Source organism: Neolamprologus brichardi, chromosome 10 (genome assembly GCF_056152115.1).
Source record: "Neolamprologus brichardi isolate AB-2024 chromosome 10, ASM5615211v1, whole genome shotgun sequence".
Taxonomy (NCBI): domain Eukaryota; kingdom Metazoa; phylum Chordata; class Actinopteri; order Cichliformes; family Cichlidae; genus Neolamprologus; species Neolamprologus brichardi.
In genome coordinates, this window is record NC_142113.1 from 6,663,834 (window position 1) to 6,686,572 (window position 22,739).

Consider the following 22,739-nt stretch of genomic DNA (forward strand, 5'->3'; position numbering starts at 1 on the left):
TTAATTACTAAAGGGAATGAATACTTAAATTAAATTTCAATTTAATTCTATTTTATTTATAAAAAAAAATGACATTTAGCAAAACACTGTAATCATCACACAAGGTCAGACTTCTTACTTAAAGGAAAATTTCATTTTTCAAGTATCAAGCTAATGTAGCTATGATTCTTCATTGTTAGCCAGTGCTGCCTGTGGCTGTCTTACAGGAAACAATCAAAATGTTATTCCAAAACAGAAACCTGCAGACAGAAACGTCATGAAGCTGTTCGAAGACTTGAACAATCAAAATAGTCTGCAAAGATGAATATAAATACGTCTGCATTAAGGTTAGCTGGAAGGTTGTCCAAAACACATGCCATTTCTATTTTAGCACAAACCCTTGAACCATAGTAGTCACATTAAAGGGATCATTAAAAGTTTTGAATTTGAATTAAAGTGAACCTAGATAAGAACAACTGGACAACATGAGGACAAAGAAAGATTTTGTTTGGTTTTTCAACTAAATGTGTATTAAATGGGAAATTAGCTGTGTTGTGTGGCACAAATCATTACACTGCCTTGCAACAAACAATGTGACTGTCTTTATTTAACTGCTCTGCAAGCCAGCTTGTCTAACCTTGAGGATGACAATGTCCATAATGTATCAAGAACACTGGCACTAGGTAATACAAAAGGCTTTAAAAAAATCCAAAATAAGCCTGTAAAGAGGCAGCATGCATAGGTTTTCTCCACATGCTTTTCCCTTTTCTGTGTTTGGAACAACAGGGATTTGAGAACAATGAAATTAAAATTACCTTTTACTCTTAGCTTTGTACATCTCAGACCAACACGAAAGCTTAAGAAAATATAATCCAGTCGGATTTCCAACAATGATCTGACAGGCATTGACTCTTCTCTATGTCATCCTCTGATCATGGATGATACTTATCGTTCCCAAAAAGTTGTGTTCTGTGCCTTCTGGGGGATTTTTGTTTTTTGGAGGCCTTGAACTTATGATCTCATTGGCAGAATTTTAGGAGTAATCCTGTTTTGTCTGCATCTGAGGCTGAATGTCAGGTGGTTCCTGGAGTCAGCTATCTTACTTGCTGTTTGCTCGTACTCATGTAGTAGCTTTAGGCAGTCTTTGCCAAAGTGGGTTAAAATGTCTTGATGCATCCAGGTAAGGAAAACCACCAAGTCATTGGCTCAGGTATGTGGATGACAATCTCAGGATGTACCACAATTCACTGATCACATTAACTCGGTAGACAAACACATCAAGTTCACCAGGGAGGATATGAAAAATGACAGACTAGCCTTCTTACACTGTAAGATTTTCATCAGTAATGGGGGTCATTTTAAAGTTGATGTGTACCGTCTACCTACGCATATGGATCAGTATTCAAGGTTTAACTCTCATCATCCACTAAAGCAAAAACTGGTTGTCATCAGGATTTTAAAACATAGAGCGAACACCATCCCCACAGATACAGCAGCCAAGGAAGCAGAAAAACATCCTATCAAGATGGCCTTGAGTAAATGCGCCAAAAATTGGTCTACCCCAAGGATCAAATCACCAGATACAAACAGAGTAATGTAGTGTACACTGCTAAGTGCCAGAAGAATTGCCATGATTTATACATTGGGGAAACCAAACAACCTCTGGCAAAGTAGATGGCACAACAAGAGGTAACTCATCAGGCCAAAACTTTGCAGTCTATATAATCCTACAGGCTGGTGCATACTCTTTCCACTAACCTGTAGGATGAAGCTGTACCGGTACACATCCTGGACAGAGAGGAGTGCTGGTTTGAGTGGGGAGTAAAGGAGGCCATTTACGTGAAAAGGGAAAGACCATCTCTGAATCGAGGAAGGAGCCTAAGGGTACATCTTTCGCTATCTTACAATGCTGTGATGGCAGCCATTCCCCAACTCTCTATGAATGGTACTGATGGCCACTGATCAGTTGTCATTGAAGAATAGTCTTTGGTCTCTGGTTGTTAATAGATAATAATTTAATAATTTCAAATATATTAATAAAAGTTCCTAGAGGTCATCCAAGGTCACCCAGCACCTTTCTTTATTGTGAAAACATTGTGAAACATAAACCATGATATTTTTATCATGATCACAATCTCAAAAGTAAAAAAAAAATAGGTTAACAGTAATAGTTAAAATAGACTAAGCATTAACAAAATACAAATTAATCAGAACAACATCGGGATGTTTTTTGTTAGAAAAGGTAAATACGGGCTTTTGACCTTGAAACTTTCATTAATGTTCTTACAAAAGCATTGCAAACTAACATTTTAGAAGCACAAACCAGCACAAATGTTTGCAATCAATTTTGTTTGATTTGAAGAAGGTGGGGTCAGCTGAGACTGAAGAAGTCACTTGGATGAGTGACGAAACATTTCTCCCACTGAAAGCGATACGTCCACATGAACAGAATCAGCGTTTGGGGATTTTCTTACCTGGATGATTAAGAATGCATCAAGATTTTTATCACATTCTTAGCTCAGTGTTAAGCAATTTGCAAAATTTTATCCATGATGAGAGATTTTACTGCAAGTTCATAAACAGGTATATTTGATATAAAAAATTTGTAGAGTTCTAAAGTCATAATTTTAATTCTCACAGTTTCGGTTACCTTGTGAGATAGTGTTCAAACTGTACATGTGCTACTAAGTGTGAGCAAGTACTCAGCAGCAAATGTACTGGAAAATCTAAATAAGACTTTCAGGTGTTTATTGCTGCGCTATTAAATAATCTGGCTAGATGATAAACATTTGCTTATAGGTAGTATTGAATGGATCACTGCAAAAACTTCCCTTGGAGGTGATCTGATGTGAGTCCATCTTAAATGTGGTGAATTTTGTCATAAAATGACTGTGCAGGATAGACGTGTGATTGGTAGTGCCTTCTTTCAACCCAGGATGGAATAATTACCATGTCATTTCCAAACATTGGAGTGCTAGAGATAAATAATGTTCTGCAGTCTCGCTCTGTCCCTCCCTCTCTCTGATATGTGAAAACAAACAATGATTAGCCTGTCAGATTCAGGTCATGATTATCCTGATCAGTTTCTAAAACGACCCGTTTCATGCCTCTCTGATTTGGATGTTGGCTCTTCTTTTCACATCAAGGAGTAAAAAGGTTGTTATCCCCAAAAACCATGGAAAGAAAAGAAAGATAGAGGTAGGGGAATGTGGATGATGGAATAGGGCCTCAGTGGTGCTGACACAAGCAAGAGGGAAAAGACTGAGAAAGGGGGCAAAAAATGTATATTAAAAGAACAGAGGTCATTGCTTTTGTGTACCCTTTCCTCCTTTTAGGTGTGATGAACTTTCAGAAGATAAGAAAGGCAACATCTCCCATCATTAAACAGACATAGTAATTTGTTTTAATTCACTGTTTTTGTTTGTTGCAGTGTTAATGGAAACCTTCAACTGCAAAACTCTGATAGAAACTGACAGTAAAAACAAACAGCATTTTGCAAGGGATGCACAATGTCTTAAAACAATCCTTCTCATTACAAAAGCCAGTAGTTCAATACCAGATGTACATTTTTTGTTATTGTCACTAAATAACAAAAAAGCATACCCATGTTAAGTACAGTCTGCCAATTGGTACAAATCTCTATTCAAATTGAGAGATATGAAAGAGAGAAATTACCAGCTTTAATTCTTCCTGTCATTTTGTGAGAGGTTACAGATTGTTGCATAAAATTCTCATGCTCACAATGAAATATGGTAAAGGAGGTCTGCTGATTGTTTGCTGCCTGTGACACTCTGCCTGCACTGATGTTTGTCCATAGTGAAACATATGATTTTCAGGTTTTCTCATATATTCTGTCTTTTCTGTTAATGCAAGTTATATATCAGGTGATAAGAACTGTTGTGGCCTATTTGCTGAGACCTTTAATCAGTCTCAGTTATTGCAGTTGGCTTGCATACTCTACAGTAAAGTCTAAAATATTTAAATCTTCTGACCAACATCTCACAATCTGACTCCTATACTGTACATTTTGGTTTAAGAGTATCAATGATTTTGTATTTTACTCGTGTCAAAAGACAACACATTTACTCTAAAGGTCTTCATGAGTCTACCCATGTCAGTAGATCTGTATAGTACTGGATAATGGACAAAATACTAAAGATGGGTCTTAGCCTATAAGTCTAAATCGTGAAGTGGCAGCAAAAGTACCTTAAATCTGCTTTCATTCTAATAGGCTAAGAATAATTGCTTAATTTATAGTCCAAATCAACAGAAGTCTGAAAGTCTTTACTGCAAAATGTTTGCTAATTCAACCTTCTTCTTATAAGTTTATGGTCTCAGTTCCTACTTTCAATACATCTTCAGTCTAATATGATCTTCACTTTGTGCATTATAGTTTAATTTACAGATAATGATGAAACAATGTATGCTTCAAGTTACTATTGTATGGTAGTGAATAATTTCCTCAGGTTGTCAATGAAAAAGGAACTCTTAAGACTGCAAATGAGCAATTATGTCACAGTGGCATAAATGCTCATTTGCAGTTATGCCACGTTTTACATATAGTCTTTATTTCTGACCTATTTTTTCTGACCTTTTTTTTAACCCAGGTGTTATTTCTATATTATTTCTGGGTCAATATTAAAAAAAATAGGCCATTCCACTTTAATTCACTGTGGTACATTTTTGCACAGACAGACATTTCTGTACCCATAAAGACCTCTAGTTTACTCTGAAGTTAATGAGAAGACAATACTTAAAAATCAGGGTCTTTGTTTGGTGATTTGAAAAACAGGAAGTATATGAAATATAGTCTTTGGGTTATTTGTGTCTAAATACATGCAGAAAGAGTTTATTTTGTGTTAATCTACTGAAAACGACTGTTCTGTAATCCTCCAGTGCTGGTTTAGAACATAAACAGGAACAATTTCTAGAGCATGTATACATGGTATGGTATTAAACAAATATCAATAGCATTAATAGGTCTGCATTACTTAAGTCAGATGTCCACTCCATACAAGTGTAGCTAACATTCCCTCCATCTGTAAATATTAAAGTCTAACATAATTATAATTATAATAATCTTGACAACATTTTTGTATACAACCAGTACGAGTAAAGAACAAAAAATGACAAAGAGATGAAAGTAAGAGGTTCGTCCCAAATAATTACAAGTTCATATTTCCCGTTCATAAAAATATTTAAAACTACACATAATTGAAAAAATATAATTAAAAAGATTAGCATAGCACAAGTGCAAATATATCACTATAATGGTGGGAACAAAAATACTACAATTCTGCTTTCAACAACCAGACGAAAGGATAATTATTACACATTAAAATATGATAACACCAGGTTTTCAGCCTCAGGGCAACCTTGTGTTTGACTCTTTCAGGTTAATTTTGAGGTATTTAGAATTCACTTCTTATATTTGCTGTAAATTTGCTGTTTCCTGGAATAGACATGAATATTCAGTGTGGTTAAATTCAAGACAAATCCATTTGATTAAGAGACACTTTTTAAAAATAAGAGACACCATTTTAAAAATCTTTTTTTTAGAATCACAGGTAAAAAGAGACAATCCAGAATAATATGATTCAAAGAGAAAAATATCCAACAAAATTCAATTAAAAGGTGAAACATTTGTTACATCCTTGAAATCTCCAAAAAAAAAAAAAAAGACCCTCAATGACATACTTGTTTAGCGGGTCAACATCAATGCAGTGCAGATTAAATCATGCACTTAATGTGCATCAGTTTATGGTTTCAGTTGGAAAAAACAAAACGCACACACACACACACACACACACTCCCACGCATACACACACACACACACACACCTACACACACTCACACGCATACACACACACGCAGGCACACACACACACAAAACACTGGAGTTCAACTCAATTTGTCTTCAAAATCTAAGCAGGAAGGACAGAATCATAATGAAGAGGAGACAGTTGTGTGAGTGCACACTCATTGCACCGCCGCTGCCATCCTGAACTGCTCTCGGTCCTAACAGGAGATAGAATGAGGAAAAACATCTGGGTAAGTTTCACCACTAAGGAGTTTTCTTCTTTTGGTGTGTCAGTACTTGAAGTAAGTTAATAAACCTCCCGTCTGTGAACAATCCAGCATTACAAACATAATTGTGTTTTTTTTAAACAACAACTTAAAGAGTAATAAGAGCTGTAACAGTTATTATGGTTTGTATGTCATCTTAATAAGATGGCATGAAGACAGTACTGCAATTTTGATGCAGAAGTTTTTGCTACAATATATTAGAGTTCAATTTTAGGGACACCTGGTTGTGTCTTTGATGGTATGTTCCAGCAAATGGCCATAGAAAGGTTTAGGGTTATCTTGCAAACAGTTTTGCATTCATAACAAGAAATATTACACAGCTACAAAATGTCAATGGTTAATATATCAGCAAAAATTCAATACACATTCAGCTGACGGAAATTGAGAATGTGCTTTAAAAAGTTGTTTGACAATGCACACCCACAGACTGTATGGCAACAATTATGTTTTAATACTGATAAAGTTAACAATGACTTAAACCAAGAGCCTGAAAAAGTGACTAACTGTATTATCTATACCTTCTTTTGTTTCTCCACAAAACCTACGATTTTTTAAGGTTTAGAGTTAGGAAAAAGAAATGCAAGATATTTGCATAGCGAGAATCTGGGAACACAGTAATTAACACTGTAACTGCCAGGAGGAGTGATTTTGACCCCTCAGTTGATTGTTTACATTTTAAAATTGATCTCAACGCAGGCTACACAAAAGGGTGGAAAAAAAGCATTTTAAATTATTATTGTAAAAGTAGTAATGTCCAAGTTGATCATCTCGTCCATTTTTACATCTGCCTCAAAATCACCAAAGTGCAGCCTCCGATTCAGTGTTCACACTGCTCCCCAATTCTCAATCTGCAGCTTCACCTCCCCAGCTGTCCGGGTCAGGCCTAAAACCTGTTTTACTAATGTGCTCTGGATTTCACTATTCATTTGTTTGGATTAGTTCTCCACAGTCTAGACTCTCTGTTCACTTTGGGTATGAATTCCTATGCTGCTCAGAAGAGAAAGCAACCTGCCACTTCTCCATGCTTTCGGTTACGCACTCCCCCTGCTTCTGCTCAAAATCCCATACTCAGCCTGTAGTAATCTTTCTTTTTCTTTTTTTTTTATCTAACTACAGTCCCCTATATATTTATTTATCAGTCACATATAACTAGCTTTTGGCTGATGTTATAACAGTCAAAGGTGGATTCTAGGTAAAAGTGGACATTTTGTTTTTCTTTTGATCCCAAACATTCCAAAATTCCAAATTTGATAAATAATCCCTTTTTAAAAAGAAAAAAAAGGCATGAAATTTGAGACCATCAGGTTTTATTTTAATAGAGTTACAGGATTTTGAAAATTCCAGAGGGTCAAAATGTCCATCAAACTGGTGTTAAAAAGTCGCGCTGGCTGAAGTTTTAAGTTAAAGCAAGTGATAAATGCCATGGATCCTACTTTAAAGTCCCTCAGGATTCTATTACAGTTTATTTTTTTGTTAAACTGTGTTTGTAATTTGTTTTTGAACATCACTTACGATGCATTCTTTTCCTGTATTTGTTGTAAGTAGCAACTGTAAATTAATCATCATCATTCATCTTTGGATCTGATTTATTTAGCACATAACAGTGAATAGTGTTATGAAGTTTGGATGATAATGAAAGATGAACAAAGAGAAGCAAAGTAAGGAAGTAATCTCAGTGAGGAAGTAACAACACTGTCAAAAAACTATATTTAAAGGAAAACTCTTGAAGATGACATGAACTGCTCAAAGGTTTAGTAGGATAAAAATGAACCGTGCTCAGCAAGGTTGTTTTTTCAAGGACATTCTTAGGATTGAGAAGTGATTTAAAACACTTATTCAAATTGAAATGCAGTATTCCAGCACTGATATTTTTAACACATTGCTAAAATTACCAAAGTATTGCATGATGCATTTTATGAATAAAAGTATGTAATATTTTCATCATGCCCTTTTTGGGGATGAGGCAAGTTCTAAATGAGTGTATTATAAAAGGATTTTGGATCATTTTTACATTGAAATTGGTAAAACAATGACTACTCATTTCCCTTGGCTTTCCACAAGTTTCCTTTGGGGGCATGTATCCAATTATCCTTCCACAGTGGATTATTCCTAATCCTCTCTACTGCTAATTAGAATAATGAAAATCACTCATAGTCATAGTCCAAATCAAAGTCATTAATACAATTCTGTTATGTGAATGGACTGCTGGTCGCAGTCACAAGGACAAATCAAATGGCAAAGTAGGTGTGGTGTTTATCTCTGCAGTTTCACACGTTAAAGTGCTGGACATCAAAATGTGCACAGATTCACACAAGAAATTTGCAATTTTGTTTGGTTTTCTTCTGTAGCATGTACAGTTAAAATGCAGCAAATATTGGTACAATGGATCACAGAAGAACAAACAAACATGATAAATACTTACATTAGGAAAAGCACATGCAAAGAATCAAAATGAAGCCGATGTCGCACAGAGAGGCAGTTAGGTTTGAGAAGAAAAAGATGAAACACAGTTAATGAAACAGACTTCATTGACCATTTTCACAGATTTGCATATGTCAGTTTCCTTTGCTGCTCACCGTCCTCAGAGATCCTGCATACCACACAAGAACTCTAACATGTCAATTCAATAAAACCACAGAAGGTTAAAGTGCAATTTTGACTGGTTCAAAAAGCCAAGACAAATGATTTCACTTTTTTCAAATGTAGCAGAGACTCATCGTCTCTGAAATTCTAATGCAGCCTAACTTACAATTGTGAAAATGGCAATGTTCCACAGGCTCCAGCATGCAATTAATACTATTGATCCTCGACAGCTGACGTTCATGCTGGTGTTGAATACTAACCTTGCAAAAGTGTTGAGCTAGTGGGTTCAATTACCACTATACCAGGGAAACAAATTGAACAGAGCAACGTGTCAGAAACAGAAAAGCAACATAATGATATCATGATATCAGACAGTTCAACTGACAAAACAGCAGCAACGCCCATTTATAAAAGCAAAGGTGGGGCCCTAAAGGCAAAACACTGTGTTTTAAGTACCACAAATAAAGTAATTTTAGCAAAATTTTAAGAACAGCAAACATCTGTGCACTCTCCAAATAAAGACCCTTTAACAATGCAATATGTAACAAGGACCTTCTTTTTTTATTATTATTTGAATGGCCGTCTGTCATATAAAAAATTTTTAAGGCTTTATTCAGACATTGCAGTATGATTTCAGAAAGAATTTTAATGTTTACATGAGAACAGTGTATTTAAAGCTCACACAGGCTTGATAACTGATTTCCAAGAGTTCTATAGACTTATATGTATAGCACAGGTATTTATTACCACGCAATTCGCACTTCAACCTGGTTTGCCTCTTACCTGTAGTTATTTTTATTTAATTTAATAACTGTACAGTACTCTCTGTATATAGTAACCACTGTCCTTAATGTAAATACGTAAGAAAAATTGTGTATGTTTCTGTTCCGTGTCCTGTGTACTGTTTGTTTGTATATGTGTCTTTTTGGCTGCTGTTACAACCAAATTTCCCCTTGTGGGACAATTAAAGGATTATTCTATTCTATTCTATTCTAATTATTTTCCTTGTGTGTGAGCAGAGAACTCAGGAGCCACACATACAAATAAGCCATGATTGTGCACACGAGGGTGTATGCTCAGCAGTCCCCTTAATTTGCTGTATAATATTACACATATATTATCATGACAAAACAAACAAACAAAGCCTAACCTGGGATCTAACAAATTATACAAATTAGAACTTTAGCCAAAACATAGACTTAAACATGCCAACAAAACGTTTATCAGTCTAGTCCCAGAAGTGGCTATTCACTCACTGACTATATTTTGGCCTTATTTTTGATGGAAGCCATATTAAATAAGCAGGAGCAGATGAAGAGGACATGATGTCAGACACAGGAACAGCACAGTGAATCCAATACATTTTCAAAATAAGATGCAACTCTCCACTTCTCAATTTTTTCTGGTGAGATTTATAACTTCACAGAGAACAGAACAGTGGAGATAGTGAAGTTAAAGACATGAACCCAGGGTAGTACTTGGTTAATGAAACCGTCTTGGACTGTATTCGGTGACTTATTCTGCTTTGCAGCCTTGGTGAGCTCAGTGTACAGTACATAAAAAAATTCTCCACTGGCTGCAGGTTCTGGTTTGAGAGGCTCCACAGCAGCACAACAAGTACCATCTTGGGCTGTAGAGTGCAACTCTGGTCACTACATGTGACAGTGATCAAAGACCCAGCTTAGTGATAATGAGGACCACTGCAAGAGTGACCTGATTAGCAGCAACTATCCATCCATCCATCTTCTTCCGCTTTATCCGGGGCTGGGTCGCAGGGGCAGCAGCCTAAGCAGAGAAGCCCAGACCTCCCTCTCCCCAGCCACGTCCTCTAGCTTATCTGGGGGAACACCAAGGCATTCCCAGGCCAGCCGAGAGATATAATCTCTTCAGCGTGTCCTGGGTCTGCCCCGGGGCCTCCTCCCGGTGGGACATGCCCGGAACACCTCACCCAGGAGGCGCCCAGGAGGGATCCTTGTCAGATGCCCGAACCACCTCAGCTGGCTCCTTTCGATGTGGAGGAGCAGCGGCTCTACTCTGAGCCCCTCCCGGATGGCTGAACTTCTCACCTTATCTCTAAAGGAGAGGCCATCCACCCTTCGGAGGAAGCTCATTTGTTCTTTCGGTCAGTACCCACAGCTTGTGGCCATAGGTGAGGGTAAGGATGTAGATCGACCAGTAAATTGAGAGCTTCGTTTTTACACACAACTCTCTCTTCACCACGACGGACCAGTGCAGCGTCCGCATCAGTAATCCGCCTGTCGATCTCCGGCTCCCTTCTCCCATCAATCGCGAACAAGACCCCAAGATACTTGAACTCCTCCACTTGGGGCAGGAACTAATCCCCGACCTGGAGTGGGCACTCCAGCCTTTTCCGGCTGAGAACCATGGCCTCAGATTTGGAGGTGCTGATCCTCATTCCAGTGCAAGCTGGAGGCCATCACCCGATGAAGCCAACAGAACCACATCATCTGCAAAAAGCAGAGATGAGATTCTGAGGCCACCTAAGTGAAAGCCCTCCGCCACTTGGCTGCGCCTAGAAATCCTGTCCATAAAAATTATGAACAGAATCAGTGACAAAGGGCAGCCCTGGCAGAGCCCATTACCCACCGGGAACGAATCTGACTTATTGCCGGCAATGTGAACCAAGCTCTTGCAACGGTTGTATAGGGATCGAATGGCCCGTAGCAATGGACTAGACACCCCATACTCCTGTAGCACCTCCCACAGGACACCCCGTGGGACACGGTCGAATGCAGCAACTAAACATCAAAATAAAATGACCGCATACAACAATGTTTGTACAAATCTGACATATTACACAATCTTAGTTATAGTTCCTGTTGTCAAGTATCATAAATGTACTTACCAAACAGAAGGAAGCTTGTATTTGAACTCCCAAGTGTGTTCATGGCAACACAGGTGTAGTTGCCATAATCTCCATCAGACACATTAAAGAAGGTCAGCTTTGATCCTAATCCAGTACTGACAATCTCGATACCATCAAAGTCATTAAAGATCCTAAATGAGTGAAAAATATCAAATCATATCATTCATGTTTTCTTTTTTACTTTTTTTCCACACTTTTTTAAAAAAAAAAATCAGTTTAGATAGTATTGGGACTATAAATTTCACAGCAGATCATTAACCATCAGTCCCTTGTGTGCACACACACACACAAAGGCACACGCACATATTCACATACCTTTAATTTGCCTATTTAAAATGCAAATGTAAGACCAATTACCTTCTGTTATCTTTGTACCATTCAAAATCTGCCTCAGGCACTGCATCAGCCTCACACTCCAGCACTCCTCTCTGGCCCAGTGTCACTCCAACATCTCTGCCCTCTGACACAGCTGGAGCATCTACAACCAGACAGAAACACACAGGGATGTTGTGTATGGGAGTAAGCGGCAGCACAAGCATTGATAAGCAGGAGACAGAGGTCATGGCATTTTCCTGTCTTGACTCTATGCCACAACCACAAGTGAACAGATAATATCATTCAAATTATACATAATACTTAGTACAGTGTTGAAACTACATAGTGTTAGAGTATGATGTGAAGAAAATAACTGTTCAGGTTTTAATGATCAATTTTCTTACCTCTGTATCATAGAAATATTATAATATAAATAATAGTTGTTAGCTGTATGTCCAAAATATAGGCAAATGTGCCCAAGTAGTCAGCTACTGCTCATGGGCCTTTCAAACTTGCTTTGATTTCAGGGTTCTCTGTGGTAACTAAAAAATGATAACTACACACAGACAATATGAATAATAACTTGTACTGCAAAAATAAAGGAAAACAATGAAAATGCCACTTGTGATAATAAAGTATAATTCAATGCCACAAAATCAGTTTTTTGTCAAATAGGCCAAAAAGCAACATCAATCATTATTACAAAGTGCTAATGATTTATATAGCATTTGGCATTTAGGTTTGACAAATGAACCAATGATTAAGGTTGCAGATTAATTTCCTGAAAATCAGCTAATTTACCCACAATTAAACAGAAAAAGGTATATTAACCATGCTACATGCATTAGACTATTATTAGATATAGGTTAATTTAATAACAAAGTGGTTCTAATTTGAACGTATCTTTCATTTAAAATAGCGTATAAAATACTTCCAGAGCACATACTTCTAACCCTAACCCCAGTCAGCCAATCATGTAGTAGTAGTAATAATAAATAAAATCCTGTAGATAAAGGTCACAGGCACAACTAATAACCGAGTCAGAAATCATAATGTGATCATAAAAAAACTCCAACCAAATCAGTAGTTCTGGGTAGTTGTTCTGCAGATGGAAAAGCTTTTATGATTAGAGAAGTCAGAATGTTTTGAGGTGTGCTGAGATGTAATTTATCGTGACACGTGAAGTAACATTATACATTATGTAGCTGAAGTAAACTATGGCAACTATAGTATAGTAAACAAAAGTATATATACTGTCTCAGAGGAAATAAAACACATTCATGGGGAGCATATTGCTCATAATGTGCATAAATTGGGCAAATTGGGGCTAAAGATGGATGTTTACTGAACTCCTTCAGTGTGTTTACTGATGCTGTGCAAATCTGGCACTGTCCCTGACTTCACTCTACATGATTTATATAATTATGTTATCACCAGCAAATCAATTATACGAGATCAGCCCTACAAAAGTTTGGATGCTTATCAGTATTTTCTGGGCCAGATTGTCCGGTGGGCATTATGGGCATGCAATCTTAAACCACAAATTATCAAAAAGTAGATATGATATTTTTTATTATAACAATTGGCCAAATACAGTAGTCTTTATTTAAATACAGTAGTCTATATTCTATCTCTCCCTTTTTCATCTACATTGCTAGTGGTCTCTCCCTAAGTCAACTAGCTAGTAGATGTCACTGCCATGCAAGCTAATCTTGTGGTTAGCAGCTCACAATCAAGGTAAATCTATGACCCAAAGGTTTGAATGACTCTAAATGAAGAAGCCAGGCTTTCCTCATAACCCAAAAAGCAAGTTTACAGGAAATATTTCTGTTATTTCTTCAACATTCATCTGGGAGCAGGACTGTGGCAATGGCAAGAATTGTTGAAAGGAGGTAACAGATGAGAAGATCATAAGGAAAACAGACAGACAGACAGAGAGAATGAGGGAGGAAGATGATAACAGGTGTGCATGCAAAAACTTTAATTAAACAATATTTTCATCCTTTTTAATTTAATGTAAGTTACTTTAGAGGATTTAACTGTCACGACTTGCGGGATCGGCAAGGCGCTGATCATAATCTCCCCACTCCTGGCTCTCCTTTTCTGTCTCTCTCCCCCTCTCTCCCTCTCTCTCTTGTTTTGCCGGGGCGGAACTCATGGTGGGTTCACGCCCTCGGCCCACGCCTTCCTGGATTGGGAACACCTGGGCCTCATCAGACCAGCTGATATTTTAGAGGGAGGAGGTCAGCTGTTCAATGCTGGATTGTTGTGAAGACTCTAGTCAGTACATGTCGAGCCCAAGTTTCCCGTGCCTCCATCTCAGAAAGTTAACATGTGTCTCTGTGTTCTAGATTCCCCAGACCCGTCCCCGTGTTTCCCTGTGTGGAGTGTGGAAGGAGTGACTGGTCACTAGCGGAGAGAGAGGTTGGAGTGAGCGCGTGTGTGATTCCCCTGTTTTCCCTGGAGCTCTGCCTCTCACATCTTGTATATAGCACTATCCTCGCACTGTCTGTAAATATACTTGGTGAAGATCTTGTAAATAAACCGTCTCTGTTAAAACACAACTCCGGAGTCCTGCGAGTGGATCCTCAGAGCAACCCATGACATTAGTAAAGTTGTGTTGTGTTTATAACTTTTTTCTCAAAGGTACAGCCTTTGCATTTCAAACTATTCTGTGTACTATCAATATGTCTGATTATTGCAGGAAAAAATCTTATCCTCAAAACAAGTCGGTTAGGGCCCAGAAAACATTTCTGCCCAGGGGTCTGTAATTTTATGATCCAATTATCTGGGTATGTGTCTGAGTATCTAGGTCAAGATGGGTAACAAGCAAAAAAGCTGAAATACTATTTCAAGAGAAAAAAATCAAAATATGGAGATTACAGTTGATGTTTCAAGAAGGCAAACTACCACGGATGCCGTATCCACTACAAAATGCCTTGTAGAGATGACTTAATGAAACTTATTGTGTATTTATTTTTATTGTGTCGCTAATACTCTGTCATACAGGTGAATTGTTAATGATATTCATATATTTCTGTTTTTGCCTCTGTTACTGAAAATGTGTTTTAAGTGGATCTAATGAGCGTATCTTCACACTTAAAAAATAAATGTGATGTGGGAATGTATTAAAACTTTTTAGCAAAGAGAAAGTACTTAAAGAGATTTAAGATACTAGTTTCTAAAATTATCTGGGGTAATGTTAGCTTATAACATGTTGTTTGTCAGCTGTATGGAGACAGGAGGGTCACATGCCTGATACGCTCATGATAAACCAACTGGGAAAATATCAAAAATAAATAAACAATTTCATATTCTTCAGTTTAGGAGTGAGGCTTCAGGTGAGGAGGAAGAAGATGAAATGGAGATGAGGAGGAGAGTAGAAATCGAGGAGGTGAGAGAGAAAAAACTAGAACGAGAAAAGGAAAATATAAATGTAAAAATGTTAAATGGTCAAATATAGTTTCAAACAAATACTGGTAATTTGAAAAATTAAAATAGATTATTACTGATACTACTATTTATCTAATGCTGCTGTATCGGATAAATCTTTTTTTTTTATCTTCTTCCATCCAAATCAGCAGGAAAGTGATACAAATTATTCTGTATTCATCCTTGATGACTGCTGGACCCAACAACACATCAGAATACAGGTATTGTGGGAAAAAAAACGTAGAAGCGATGTGCACATGACATCACAAAACAAAACAAAACATTATCATAAAGAATCAATGTCACCAATAACTAAAATTGGACAGAAAAGGAATGTGCTGAGGAAACTGGATTGTAAGTTGCTAGAATGTCTGTCTGTCTCTATGAACACATAGAGACAGACAGACATTCTAGCCTTGCAACATATTTGTGAACTGTCTAGGTGTACCCTGCCCCTTGATTTATGACAGCTCAACCCTGAATCAAAAATGGAAGAAGATGGATATATTAGACATTACAGAATTTTGATCAATGTCAGTCTGATAGGTACTGAAGTAGTGAAACAAAAATCCACACAGTTCACAAGAATAGACTGTATTTTTTCTATGATCACCCATCCAACATTGTCCCATTAAAAGTGGCACCATTTGTGTGAATTTTTGAAACATTTAGCAGCCGACTCACAGTTGACGGTGATGTCTACAGTCTGCACGTCTGTGTCAATATCATTGACAGCTGTGCATTCATACGTTCCTGCTTTCTGTCTGGATATAGATGGGATTTCCAAGTATTCATCATCTGACACCAGATCCCCTGTGAAAGATCACACACATAGAGAGAGAGATTGAAGAGGGTCATTTGGAGATAATGTGACAAGTCAACAGCTGTGGCCATGTTCAGTATTTTCACCAACTGTGTGCCTGCAGGACACCTTAAAAGGCAAGAAGGAATATATTGATTACAAGGGCTGATGGATCATTGCAGCTGTATACTATAACTATAATTCACCTAAGTCTACTGATTTGTACTTCATTTAAATGCGATACACAGCAACAAAAATTGTAAAGAAAAAAAATCTATTTGTTTTGCTAAAAAAAGAGAAGCTCATTTCCAACTATTGGAGTGAATATGAGTGTGAATAGTTGTGAATAGTTGTCTGCAGCAAACTTGCAACCTTTCCAGGATGTATCCCACCTCTCCACCTTTCATTGCTAGGATAGGCTACATCCGCCCTGTGACCTTAAATTGGATATGTAGACAAAAATGAAAGGGTGGATTTTGGCAACAGCAGGAATGAAGACAGATCCTGATCGGGCGTGACAGGCCAAATTCTAACACAACGTGCCAAAACCTGCACTTGTAAATATGGCAAGTCTGTCTTATTCTCATGTTTCTTGTAGCACTCTGTAGCACCAATTCTTGACCAAGGCCAGTTCTTGATTTAACATTTTTCATAGGATGCTACAGAATTTGGTGATTAATGCTTTGTTCGGTGCCTACTCTTTATCACTCGTCTGTCAGAATTTTCATGTTCTGTACTTTTGTGTGTGCCTCTCAAGAGTACAAGCACACTGGGATTACTACTGAGATCTGAGAATAAGAAGAGTGCAAAATCCCAGCCACACTTTTTTTCATTGTATCAATTTGACATGCTTGACAGAGACACTTAATACAGCACTCAACATAAAGAACAAAAGACATAATTGACTTCAAGCTTCCTCCCAAGATGCTGGAAGGCGACAGTAATAAACTGTGCATGGATTCACTTTGCTGGGTTTGGGGACATTATTGAATTGCACCTGGGGAAGCTGTTAAGGATAGAATGCCTCACTGACACACAGTGACACACTCACCTGATGTGGAGTATCAAGAGAGCTCACATAGGTTCCACTCTGTTCCATTTATGCTCCTCTTGTTCCCTTTCTGCTTTCTCTCAAAAGAGGATAATAGAATTTGCCAATAGAGACTACAGTGTCAGTTAAAGCCACTTTGCAAATTCCACTGAGGTGAGTTAATCAAGATGATCAAGTGAAGACTTTTCAGGGAGCTTTTTGAGTGCCCTGACAAAAATAAATTACAATTGTCCATGCTGGAAGTTATAAATGCATTTACCAGTTTTTGCACACTATTGCTAAACAAAGACAAATATTTTGTCTTAGAGTGATGCTGAAATTGAATGATGCAATATGTGCATGCTAAAGGACATATTTAACCAGAAATTATTCCAAGATTCATCAGTGTTACTGGATGCGAAGGTAATGCCCTCTAAACTACATATCTGGTTAGACACCATGTTTCATGTTGAATGTCCAGGATGTTTGGACTGAATATGTTTTGCCTGAATTAAGGACTAGGAAATTTAAGATGGGTATCATCTGGATTTCAAAGAAAATGTATGCAGTGTTTTCTAATAACATTATGCTGTGGAAGCATGTATAATATAAATAGAATTGGTTCCAGCACAGAACTCTGTAGAACTCGATTACTGACTTTTCTGCATGAAGAAGACACAAACTGGAATCTATCAGACAGATATGATTCAAATCACACTGTAGTAAGATATTGGTCATCAGTTTTGAATGCTGCACTAAGAACAAACACGGGGATGAGCACACTGTTCAACACCATAAGATGAGTGAAACTTGAATGAAACTTAAAATAAACTAATAACTTCTCGTTCAACATTTTTTAAAATAAAACAAAGGTCAGAAATCACTCTAGTTATCTAATACAGATCAAGTAAGGTCTTTTCAAGTAATGGCTTAATTACTCCCCTCTTAATGTGTCTTAGATGGATCAGATTTAAAATTGAAGCACGAATTAATGGTGAGACTTCTTTCAACAGTCTGATTGAAATAGGGTCTAGGAGGCACACTGATCTTTTAGAAAAAGAAATTATTGAAGTTAACTCAGAAAGATTAATAGGAGAGGAGGAGTCTAAGTAAATATCAGCTGTTAAAAAGTTGCTATACTTAATGAAACATCTGTGAGGGAGTTGTGAGTAATTTTCCCCTAATGGGTAAATTTAGTTTGTGAGAAAATTTCTTGGCTCAGCAGAGCTCCAACTATTTATCAGCCTGGCTGAAGTGCTGAAAAGAAACCTGGGGTGTTCCTGTTTTTCTCAGAGGGGTTATTTATATTATATATTTATATATTTGTGAGTCCAAATGAAGATTTTCTAAATGAGTGCAATGCCATTGCCTCTACTCCATCTGTTTTGTGCACATTTGTGAGTTATACCAGGGAGTCAAACATCTCTGATTTCTTGCTTTCTTTTTAAGGGAAGACAGCATCTACAGTCATACCTAAAGAGGATCTAACACGATTAAGAAACTATTCCACCTCGGTGAGAGCAAAGATTTCAGTAGCTGCTTGGTACTGTGTTGGCACATGGATTGTAATGTGCTGTCTTCCTCGCTTCACACCCAAATGGTTGCAGCAGATAGCCGCCTCTCCCTAAGCATCATTCTGATGGAGGTTTCTCCCTGTTAAAAGGTCATCTGATTGTTGGGTTTCCTGTTTTCTCTGTATTATTGTAGGTTCTTTACCTTGCAATGTAAAGCACCTTGAGGTAACTGTTATGATTTGGTGCTTTATAAATAAAAATTGAATTTAACTTAAAGAAAAGATAACAGTGCAGGAATCACCTCCTTAAATATAGTTAAAGTGTGTTCAGAAGGACTTCTATTGTAATGAAATTGTCCAGTGTCTAACCAATTATCATAAAGTGTTAAGAATGAAACCAATTAAGTCTAATAAAAATTTAAATGCAGTATTAAAGCTGTCATTTTTTATCATCTACATGGATGCTAAATGAAGATGTGTTTGGTTCTAGTCCAAACCACCAGGCTGTGGTTTAACCGGTGAACAGGCTAATTTGGCTGTAGGCGTGAACATGAGTATAAATGGCTGTCTGTCTCTACATTAGTTCTGTCAAACTGGTGACCTTTCCAGGGTGTATTCCATCTCTCACCCTATGCTACCTGAAATATGCTCCAGCTCCAACAAATCATAAAGGGTCTTTACTTCTTGCACTTCTTACAGTATATCCTTTCATCAAATCCTAAGCAGGTGACAAACACAACAATTTCAGCTGCTCATAGTAGTGTTTAAATATTAAAGTGGTTAAGTTTTTTCTTTCAGTTTCACAGAGGTCAAAAACTATGACTACTCTCCTTTAATTTTAAATTAATCTTTCTGAGCAAACCAGTGCTGTGCAAATCTGGGAAACCTTTATTGCACTTTGGTTAAATTCATTAATTTTCCTGTTCATTCTGGGTACTGCCTAGGCAGACAAATTTAGCAGTCAGATTGTGTGGTCTGTGGAAGATAGCAAGGATCACTTCTGATCTGCCACAAGCCCCTAAAGCCATCTATCAAAGGTGAGAGGGAGCTGGGTTATGGCTCGAAGAGAGCCTTGGTCCAAGTCTGAAATCATCAATCTTTACGCACTCACAGACAAACACACGCACATGCATGCACACACACACACACATACACACACACACACACACACACACACACACACACACACACACACACACACACAGATAGATACTGTGGGATTATGATATTATTTTATGCCATGTTAGACCCCTAATTAAAGATTGTGAATTATTATGTAGTTTCAGTTTGCATTATGCTCCTGAACTAGAAGAAGGTGATAATTATTACATTTGGTAAACTGATTTGCATTACATTAGACTGTTGATTTATTGTGAATGAATGATATTGTTTTATGATGCATTATACTGCTGAGTTATAAGAAATACTGTTCACAGAAAGTCATCGTCTCATTTGTCTGATTAGAAGAGAACAGAGCATACTGCCCCATTTCATCAGGAGCAGATAAACAGGGAGCCAAGGTCGTAGCTTAGGCGCTGTGTGAGAAAGAATGTTTAGGCTCTGATGATTAGGAGGGGGCCACTAGAGGCTATAAGAGTTTGATCAAGGCTCCACCATTTTGAGATCTGATGCTGTCTGTGTATGGTGTCCATCTCCCACGCGTGTGTTCATTAAATCATCGTTTGACTTGACCCGGCCGGACCAGTGTTGTTATTTTGGTTTTCCTCTTGTATCCATTCCCAATATTTGAATCCGTAACAGTTTTGGGGGCTCGTCCTGTGGTATTGGGATGGAAGTTTTGGAGGCTTGGACGGTCCGAGGTGGTCAGACGGGCAGACATTATCCGGCAATCGAACTGAGTGGACAGGCGCCTTTATAAAAGAGGTAGGCACAGGCCTGTTGATTTGATCCGAAGTGTGCTGAATTGGACGATGAAATTAAATGTCTATTCAGTAAAAGTTGCCGGTGAGTGTCTGTTTTGATTGTGATGAAAATCTCATGAGTTTTGAAACTTGAAATAAGCTTAAAGGTAAAAATACTGAGTTAGAGTCTCAGGTAAAGGTAAAAATACTGAGTTAGAGTCTCAGGTAAAGGTAAAAATACTGAGTTAGAGTCTCAGGTAAAGGTAATAATACTGAGTTAGAGTCTCAGGTAGATGGATAGGGAATTGGTCAGTTTGGGAGTTAGAGTCTCCATTGGTCTAAAGATTGCATCTGTGTTGGTCATTTTGCGAGTTAGAGTCTCCAATGTCGATAACGTTGCATCTGCATCAGTCATACTCTTGTTTTTGGGTGTTGTCTGTTGTTTAAAAGTATTATAAATTTTGTTAGAACGGTGGTTGGAGTCCACTAAGAGGCGCATAGCCCGGAGGTTACGCTCCCTCCTGGCCGCGGACGCGCGACCTTGACCTGTCGGCGAACAGGGTTAGTTCAGTTGGCTTGACTGTGGGGTACAGGGCATCCTGGAACAAGCTAGGAGTTAGAGTCTCCTTATCTGCGCTTTTTTGGGCACTGTAAATTGACTTAGGGATTTTAGAGATGAGGCCAGATACAGTTAGAGTCTGATACTGGTTAATTGATTACAAAAAAGTTGGACTTTCTTCGGTTGGACCCGTTAACTTAAATTTGTCAAAATTGTGTAGGCGCTAAAACTTTCAGGCCTGAGAGTGATTGTAAATATAAGACGTCTTTGTAAAATAACATAGAGAGTTGAGTGTGAAACGAGGCTGTGTGTGTGACGACAGTGCGCTGCGAGCTATTTTTAGATAGTGTGTGAACATGCAAATGAGGTGGCTGCTGTGAAGCCCACAGAGGACTTCCTGTTTAGCGTGTTATTGAGTTTTATAAGTATAATTTGCAAATAATGATACATGCCTGTAATTAAAACGCTGATTTTGCTGATTAGAATATTACAAATAAAGTTTTGAATGACTACGGTGAATGTTTAATGTTTGGCTGAGTTTTGATATAGGAGAGACGGCTTCGCAGCTGTTGGGGGTAAGTGACCGGAAACTTGCATGCCCATAAAAGGCAACTGCCTGACTGTGTGAACTATGCACCAAGAGAGAGAGTAAAATCTAGGTGGATGAATTAAATGGATGTTGTAAGAAAAATAGTAAATGAATGTTTTAGTCTCTTAATACAGGTGGATTTCTCTCAACCAGGAGACCTGAGTACAGCAGCAAAAGGATAGATTAATAAAATTGGGACGACACACATGCCAAGCTCTGGCTCAAAATTTTACAGGTTGACCTATCACTTTGTCCCCACCCGAAAAAGAAGCTTAAAGGACATCTTCTCCTCCAGTTATCGGTTACCATCACTGGAAATTTTCAGGCAAGTTTTTCACTGAATTGTTTTTGGCACCATGTGTCCCTGAATCTCACAAGCAAGCTCTAATTCCTGGCTGAAGACATGGAATGCTGTTATTTAAGGTGGGAAATCAAAATTTGGGAAACAAAATTAAAAACATACACAATTAGAGAAATGCCTTGTTTGAGAAAAAAAGTTAAAATATCCCACCCACAAACGCACATACACGCAATGAAGAAACAGCTTACATTCATGAACACGTGAAGATTTTCCAGCAAGTTTAAAGCAGCGAAACTTAACATACACCTGATGTTAAATGATAAAGTCTATCCACTACTAACAATTAAACTCTCTGGGTTGCAGGACAACAACTTGACTTCAAAAAGACAGACACTGGTAAATCACAAACCAGTGATGAAACAACAAATTTAGTGGTTAAAAGAGTCAAATTGTGACATGTTTTCCTCTGATTGATTAATATAAGTGATTACTGAATGAAATAAAATTCCTTTTTTGAATTATTAAACATGATCTTAAGAATTTTAACGTGTACCTGTGTTGTCCTGTCAACTTGGTGGGTTATGAGTTGATTATATAGTGAGAAAAAACAAAAAAAGGGGGGGAGAAGGCTGACACAGGGCCTGGCCCCTCTCTGAATAACATAGCCAAAACAACATTATTTTCAAACAACATCATTTTCCTGTTCGTCTGTTTTTGTTTTGTTTTTGTTTTTTCTCTTTATGCTTAATACAGGCTGCTTTGTCGGCCCGGAAAGCCGAGGCTGACCTGGACTCCTGCTC

General features: G+C 37.8%; 1 protein-coding gene across 5 annotated transcripts in view; it reads right to left on the reverse strand.

Moving 5' to 3' along the window:
- Positions 1–22,739, reverse strand: part of ntm (neurotrimin) — a 358,272-nt gene continuing 335,533 nt past the window's right edge. For 2 of the 5 annotated variants that reach the window (XM_006800517.3, XM_006800515.3), the window contains 5 exons: positions 15,968–16,096; positions 11,894–12,014; positions 11,516–11,667; positions 8,910–8,945; positions 1–5,997 (listed from right to left, as the gene is read on the reverse strand). In XM_006800517.3, coding sequence (XP_006800580.1) covers positions 5,897–5,997; positions 8,910–8,945; positions 11,516–11,667; positions 11,894–12,014; positions 15,968–16,096 — 539 coding nt within the window. In that variant the 3' untranslated portion in view covers positions 1–5,896. Of the gene's footprint in view, positions 5,998–8,909; positions 8,946–11,061; positions 11,409–11,515; positions 11,668–11,893; positions 12,015–15,967; positions 16,097–22,739 lie in introns of those variants that run through there. The other 3 variants (XM_006800516.3, XM_006800518.3, XM_087847121.1) reach the window with 3 other exon arrangements.